The sequence below is a fragment of the Cupressus sempervirens genome, chromosome 4 (genome assembly GCF_028749045.1).
Source record: "Cupressus sempervirens isolate cs-2001-9-10 chromosome 4, ASM2874904v1, whole genome shotgun sequence".
In the NCBI taxonomy this organism is placed as follows: Eukaryota; Viridiplantae; Streptophyta; class Pinopsida; order Cupressales; family Cupressaceae; genus Cupressus; species Cupressus sempervirens.
In genome coordinates this window covers 41881521-41889650 of record NC_143121.1, presented here as the reverse complement: position 1 = coordinate 41889650, position 8130 = coordinate 41881521, and the positions used below count along the sequence as shown (strand labels likewise).

The following is an 8130-nucleotide window of genomic DNA, read 5'->3' as shown; positions in this document are numbered from 1 at the left end:
TTCAGTTATGAAAGTTTAGAATTGAATTCTAACGAAGTAATGACTTGAATGGGTTAAAGAGAATGAAAATACAGTTGGGATCACATTCACTCAGTAATTTCACCAACATTCTCATGGGGCAATCAAATATTTTGGTGACCCAAAGAATTTTTCATCATTAAGCAAAGTTATTTTGCAAATCAGTTGCAGATAATGATGAAATAAAATCAGATCAGATGGGATGAAAGAAGAAAGAGGTTACTCAGTTGCACAAGATTGAATTTCAAGTGGACAATTGTCAAGTAAAAATCAAATTCGGGAATTCTTTCTCTTCTATATCTTTCTATCTTTCATTCTTTGTAAGGGTTCCAGTTTTTTGTTACTGAGAAACCATTGTGGGTTGGAAATCTTCAATCCTTCTGGGAGACCACTTTGTTGGATCCAGATCTATGATTCCACCTTCATTCTTCAGAATTTTTCTCTTAGAATAGCAAATGCAAAGATAATACAGATAATTTTGAGATGTTAAGTTGTTTCATGTTTTGATTTCATGCATTTGAATGTATAGTTTCAAGAAAATGAATACATAATACATATGAGCAGTAATTTCGCTAGTTTCATTTTGGTTCTTGTCTCCTATCTCAACAATCTGTAAGTCTTATGTGGTTTTGGAACAAAGATCTGAGACTCATTTGCATCCCCTTCAGGTTGTATGTTTGATGTATTTTGTTGTTGGACCAAAGGGCCAAGTAAATGCTTGATACGTTTAAACAAGGTTACTAGTTACTTGAGAAGGATATTGTGTGAGAATGAGACCTGAATGAACCTGATCTTTGAATCACAAGGTGATTAGATAGATCTGATGTTTGGGTATACATAACATGTCCTAATGTCACAGACGTATGTTTTGAATTCATGAAATTGCCCAATGGATTAGGCACTGATCAGTTATAGGATCACTTGTTATACTTCTGCATATTTGAGGATTCATCGAAACTCAACATCAATAATCAAACGCTTTTCTCTTTTCATCTTGAAGAGCCATAATAGAATTGCCCACACTTAGCTTTTGAGATTCTTAAATCTGCATTTAGCTACTGTAGATTGATGTTATTTCATGAGTTATCAAGAGAAATAAGAATTTTATCTACTTCATAATAGATTCAGTGTATGCTTTAATAACTAGTACCATATAAAAAATCTATATGTTCACCCGCCTAGATTTTGCAGAGCTTGAAGAAGAAGGGTCCGGCCTTATAATTGGCCTAGCGTCTGAATAGACATGTTGAAAATGGGAGTTGACTACCCCTAGATGTGTTTTGTTCTCGTTAGAGTAATTGAAAACTGGTAACATTTTCAAACACCAACAAAACCTATTGATTCCTCCACCACCAAACACCACAATATCAATAAAAATTTGATCATGAAGACTATGGCCCATTGTAGCAGCTTTGTGACAAAATAACCAAATATGCTTTTCACCATAAGACTATAGCCCCTTTTCTTGCTCCTTGTTATGGCCAGGGAGTTTTTCTTTTATCTTATCCATCAGCCCCTTCTTCTCACCGTGTTCTTCAGCCTTATTTTGTGAAAAGCTATCTATTTATTTCAGGCACTGAATGGTGTTTTCAAACAGTGTTTTCCGATAGTGAAAAGCCTATTTTTTTAATTTGTCTTTTATACTTCTGCGCTACTCGAAAACTTCTGTATTTAATTGAAAATAAATGTATTATAGTCGCTGTAGATAATTTTATAATCTATTAACTATATTTTATTATGGTTTCAGAAATTGATGAATGATCTTTATATTAATATGCATTAGAAATGTATTTACCTGTATACTCCTAACTGGTTTAATATCACAAATGTTTTATTATAGTTACTAGAATTAGACAAGTTTTTTCATTATATTTACCAGATTGACTTATTATCAGGTCACGGTGGTTGTGCTGAAACCCTACCAAATACGGTTGGGATAAAGCGAACTGCCAGACAAAATGATTTATACAAAAACTGCAGATATGCAAAAAGGTACTTCCAAATTTTCAACATTGAAACTACTAAGAAATTCCAAGTGGTTTAACTCCCTTCACATAAATATACTAGATGAAAGGCCGAGGGCCTGAAGAGAACATCGTAATTACAAGAAAACCCCAACCAACACATTTTATTAAAAATAGAAGACAGACACGCTGATAATATTCTCAAACTTTCAGCACCTCGCCCCCCTCCATCTATATGGCCCTTCCATATCGGTGCAGACCGAGATCCACCAGTAGCGGAATCACTAGGAACAAAACGAAACAGTATCCATTTAAGCAGCAACAACACCAGCTGATCGAATATCAGTAGAAAATCTCTCAATGCCCCTTTTCTTGCTCCTTGTTATGGCCAGGGAGTTTTTCTTTTATCTTATCCATCAGCCCCTTCTTCTCACCGTGTTCTTCAGTCTTACCATGACCGTGCTCTTCAGTCTTGCCATAGCCGTGCTCTTCCTCTTTCTTGTGTCCTGGCAGCTTTATCTTGTCCTTCAATCCACCTTTCTTCTTCTTCTTCTTCTCTCCCTTCTCATCTTCTTCCTCATCGCTGGACTGTACACACAGAGCATTTCAACAGATCAGAGACATTGCAGTGAAATAAGCAGAACATCCTCTTCGTGACAAAATATGTCAAAAAATCATTTCACCTCGATAAAACGCAATGCTTAATTTTAAAGGCAAACTACAGCGTAAAGCCTAGAAAAGTCACGATTCATACTCTAATCGGCCTCCAGGTTTTCTGCTTCAACGAAGACAGAATAAAACCAAATTTCCTAAATGAACGCAATATAACGCAGAATTATGCGTACTGAATCTACAATAAAATGCAATGTGCAGAGTGGGCCCTAGTCCAGTCCCGATGTATGCATAAATCGGCCTCCAGTCTTTCTGCTCCAAATAAAAGTAAAGATAACCCAAAATTCACAGAGAATATGCAATTTCCAAAATTCTATCAATTGAACCCTTGTTCCGCTCAAGAAGTTAATCTGTTAGACCAGAGGGCAGAGGATCATTACTTGAAAGCAGATGAACACGAAAACCGTCTCAAAAATGTAAGGAAGGAAGACAAATTTTGGTTTAAGTCAACAAATAAGACACAGAAGAAATCATAAAGTCCCGATCTTTAGCTGAGATTGAAGATCTCTCCAAGGATAGAACAAAAAAACCGAAATTTAGATTAAAAGGAAAGGAATATGCAGAAGAAAGCAGAATATCCTGATCTATCGGTAATATTTAATGCCGATTAAAATTCCTATATAATGATCAAAGATCAGGGCATCTTTAGCACAGAAACCCTATGCCATGAAGATGAAGACTATAACGGCGAGAAAAAACACACATTTCATTATCATTTCAACAGATCCGTGTAGGCATCATTCGAAAACAAGCTATATTAAAGAATTCGGGGAAAACCAAAACTTACAGAGCTGGAAGAGCTATTGCTACGATGCAACTTTCCGTGTTTCTTCTCCTCACCTTCGCCATGGCTCTTTCCCCCCTCCACGTGGCCGTGACCATGTGTATCCACGGCGGTGCCATACTGCTGATGTGTCTCGTCTTCCTTCTTCTTCCCAAACATACCTAACAGTCCGCGATCCTGATGCTCTGGTGCATTTGAATCCGCCATTGCAAGAAAAAAAGAAAACTTCTCAAGGAATACAACACAACAAAAAAATCAAGGAACAGATATTTTTTAGTCGCTGAAAAACTTTGGATGTGGAAATAGTCGGAGCAGAATGCGCATTTATAGCGTCTTAGCAAGCAACGCGCTTACGACGCGGCTTATTGGTGCCGTTAGATTCATCTTCAGTTGACACGTGTCGGTTATAAGCCGGTGAACAGAGAGGATAAGACGTGGGTGGCCCACCAACATAAAGTTTTGTCGGCAATACGTGGCATTTGCAAAGCTTAAGCAGATATTATATGCCTTAAAGTATGGTAGTGGAGGGTTCACACGTGTTCCAAAGTCTGTGGATAGAATCTGCAACTTCCACGTTAGGGAAACTACGAGAAGTATGGCATATGGATAAGGAAATTTCGATAGTACGGTAACCCCACTTTTATCGTTTTGATTCGCTAAATGGCACTGACCCTAACGACTATAAATACTTGCCAGCTTAAATATAATTCCGCGTCTTTTCCAAGGGTAATCCATTTTTATCTAAAAACATTTCAATTAAGGCTCAAGGGTCATCATCTTTATCTTAAAGATCTTACATTTCAATTAAGGTTCAAAGTAGGTCTCTTTTAAAGGTCATTAATTTTATTTTCATACATGTCAATTAACGGTTAGTAATAGATTTCTTTTGAGAGTTATCAACTTTATATAAACAATCTTACATTTCAACTCACATATCTTTGTAAAGATACTCATCTTTATCTAGAAGGGATTAGATTTTAATCAAGGTTCTACTCTTAAATAAGCATTTGGTCAAGTTTCAAATTTGTTTAATTAGAAAAGCAAAACAAATATATCGATAGGTTTTAGTGGTTGAAATGAAAGTTACATTTTGGTTAGGGTTTTGTTTTGTTGAATATGATTACACATGGATATATGGTAGGAGTTGTGTGTCAAAGAGTTGACACATTTCAAAAAATTAGTATCACATTTTGGTGTGTGATAGATATGTTGAAGAGGTGTGAAAGGTTAAATTAAATCTTTCTAGTCTTTTAGTTGCAAATGTTTGTGTTATACATTAATTTGGGTGCTAGTGGCATTTATCAAAAGATGTATGTGCAACAAAGGTCTCAATGGAGAAGTAAAAAACCTTTGAATCATGAAGATAATTAAGCCGAAAGGCCTTCTACAGTGGTAGAAATCTTCAATATAAACATTTTTCATTTTGAAAAAAATTTGACGTTCATTTACATGCCAAAAAACCAAAATAGAACTATGCATTTTTTTAATTGCTATGATTTTTATGGAATATGATTTCTTTAAAATTTGTACATGGTGAAATAAATCGTTGTCTAAATTTGATTTGCTGAATTTTCCAGTCTCATTAAACTTCTATGTATTAATATCAACACATAGTATATGGAATTTTTGTGTTCATTTGAATACAATATTTACTAAATTTATATTAATTCTTTTGAAATTACATACCTCTCGGCTTATTTTACAAAAAAAATTGAAATAAATTTTTAGGTATGCTAGTATAGCCCCATTGGCAATAGGCTCATTTACTTTTCCAATAACAAGAATATAATGAAGTCAAGGTAGACTTTCTACACTAACCTTAAGAGGAGGGTTATGCAAAAAAAAAAAAAAAAAAAAAAAGAATCTTTACAATAGTAGCATAAACATAAATAATAAACACAAATAGCATGCTTACAACAATATTGTAATTTTGAAAAAGTTACATTTTCCCAATCTTACTAGGAAGGTAACGTCGTTGTTGATTGGCTTGCCAATAGGGTTGTGCAAGGGGATAGTATGCTGAGGTGGCACAATGACCTCAAAAAAAATGTGGTTTCAAAATTGCTCATTAAGTATGATGGTACATATGCAACGGTGGGAAAGATCCTCCAAGATCAGTAATTTAATGATAATTGAAAGAGGGTCTATGGAGGGGTGTGTTAGAATCCCTAGGATGTACTTCATTGCTATTATTATCTGGGCGTAGCACGAAAGAAGATTAATGAAATCCTTGTTAACTTTTGCGAGTATTTCGGCTTGCTTCATTTTGTCTCTTTTTTTGGGATTAGCTACTTTGTTCATTGTCAAAGACACGCATTGTTTGAAAATGGGGGGAGAGCCAAGGAAACAAGAGCCCAAAAATTGCAAAAATTGGAAGGATAAAGCCTCTGTCTAGCAAAATCTTGAGAATGGAAATGTGATTCCTTACCTGGAGCAATTGCATGGTTTCAAACCGCATGTTATAGATGATGTCTTTAAGAATTGGTTCAAGGATAGGGTAGCTTTGCATGGTGTCACGGTTCATCTCATAGAGGACTTCATTGTTGAAGTGACTAGTCTCCTGAAGGATGGAATTAAATACAGCAAGGAAATGAGCATCTCTAATGCCGCCTTCAAAAAGTTTCTGAAAACTGAGGAGGAAGAGAAAAAGTTGAAGAAGAATGGGGACTTTTATGAGCTTAACTAGATAAATGTAATATGGAGGGATGTTTTATCTTATCTTTGTGTGTTATACATTAATTTGGGGGTAAAAGCACAAACCTGTGTCACCTTTTATGGAGAAATGTGATATTAGAATGCAACAGTTCAACATTAATGACAAAAAAAATGATATTTGTGTTTAGAATTTGAAAATGATGTAAACTGATGAAATGTGTAGAATTGGATGAAATTTATGTCTATCATTTTTAAAAAAAAATTTGAGTAAGAATTTATTCATTTATTTTATTTTGAAGTCCCTTTTTTAACTATAAAAAATATAGGGTGTAGTTCTCGTCAAAAAAATAAATGCAAATCATCTTTTTTTGTTTTGATTTGAAAATATCTTATAAATGACATGTATATCTAGTGTACAAAAAAAGAAATAATTATTTTTTATCTATATTTTCTTTGTTATAAGTACTCAAGCTCGACCTTCTCAAAAGCCAACAGTTTTTTCCTCCTGTCAAAACTTCCCAATCAAATCTACACCTTCTTGAGAAAAAATTACATATTCACGAAGAGGACTCTCTCCTCTAGAGATAAATATAATTGTTTTATTTTTTTGGTATGATTTACTATTTTTTTCCTTTTTTTAAGTAAGCATCTTCTGAAATGTTGAAATATCGACTTATAATATTTTGAAATTCTAACATATTATAACTAATCAAAACACTTTAAAATTTATATAATGTTGATATTGAATCTAAGATCTATAAAAGGGTATTTTTAGTTTTTGAATAAAATTGAATTTTGATAGAGAAATGAAATTTGACCAAAACAGGTTTTGATATCACAAATGGTGACACAGATCTGTGCTTTTACCCTTGGGTGCTAGTGGCATTTATCAAAAGATGTTTGTGCAACAAAGGTCTCGATGGAGAAGTCAAAAACCTTTGAATCATGAAGAAAATATAGCCCCGTTGGCAATAGGCTCATTTACTTTTCCAATAACAAGACTATAATGAAGTCAAGGTAGACTTTCTACACTAACCTTAAGAGGAGAGTTATGCAAACAAAAAAAAATTAGAATCTTTACAATAGTAGTATAAACATAAATAATAAACACAAATAGCATGCTTACAAAAATATTGTAATTTTGAAAAAGTCACCTTTTCCCATTCTTACCGGGAAGGTAATGTCATTGTCGATTGGCTTGCCAACAAGGCTGTGCAAGGGGATAGTATGCTGAGGTGGCACAATGACCTCAGAAAAAATGTGGATTTAAAATCACTCATTAAGTATGATGGTACATATGTGACGGAGGGAAAGATCCTCCAAGATCAATAATTTAATGATAATTGAAAGAGGGTCTACAAAGGGGTGTGTTAGAATCCCTAGGATGTACTTCATTGCTATTATTATCTGGGCGTAGCACGAAGGAAGATTAATTAAACCCTTGTTAACTTTTGCAAGTATTTTGGCTTGCTTCATTTTGTCTCTTTTTCTAGGATTAGCTACTCTATTCATTCTTAGAGAGACACATTGTTTGAAAATGGGGGGAGAGCCGAGGAAACAAGAGCCCAAAAATTACAAAAATTGGAAGGATAAAGCCTCTATCTAGCAAATTCTTGAGAAAGGAAATGTGACTCCTTACCTGGAGCGATTGCATGGTTTCAAACCAAATGTTACAAATGCTTTCTTTAAGAATTGATTCAAGGATAGGGTAACTTTGCATGGTGTCATGGTTCATCTCACAGAGGACTTCATTGCTGAAGTGACTGGTCTCCCAAAGGATGGACTGAAATACAAAAAGGAAATGAGCATCTCTAATGCCACCTTCAAAAAGTTTCCAAAAATTGAGGAGGAAGAGCAAAAGTTGGAGAAGAATTGGAACTTTTATGAGCTTAACTAGATAAAGGTAATATGGAGGGATGTTTTATCTTGTCTTCGTGAATATTTTATTTTAGATGGAAGATCCAAAAGAGTTCACAAGTTCCATTTTGTTTTTCTGAACCATTTCTAGTATAAATATAGGATTTCCTTTCCTTTCTA

General features: G+C 34.4%; 1 protein-coding gene across 1 annotated transcript; it reads right to left on the bottom strand.

Annotated features, from left to right (window-relative positions):
- Window positions 1-2001: 2001 nt before the first annotated feature.
- On the bottom strand, window positions 2002-3736 carry LOC149559840 (uncharacterized). The gene is made up of 2 exons (XM_089824329.1): window positions 3442-3736; window positions 2002-2570 (listed from the first exon to the last, which is right to left on the bottom strand). The coding sequence occupies exons 1-2, from the start codon at window positions 3643-3645 to the stop codon at window positions 2340-2342; spliced, it is 435 nt and encodes a 144-aa protein (XP_089680455.1). The 5' UTR covers window positions 3646-3736; the 3' UTR covers window positions 2002-2339.
- Between the last annotated feature and the right edge of the window lie 4394 nt (window positions 3737-8130).

Coding starts and splice junctions, on each gene's coding strand:
- LOC149559840 (XM_089824329.1), bottom strand. CDS start 3,645: ATGGCGGATTCAAATGCACCAGAGCATCAGGATCGCGGACTGTTAGGT. Junction 2,571..3,441: donor GCAATAGCTCTTCCAGCTCT/GTAAGTTTTGGT, acceptor CTGTGTGTACAG/TCCAGCGATGAGGAAGAAGA.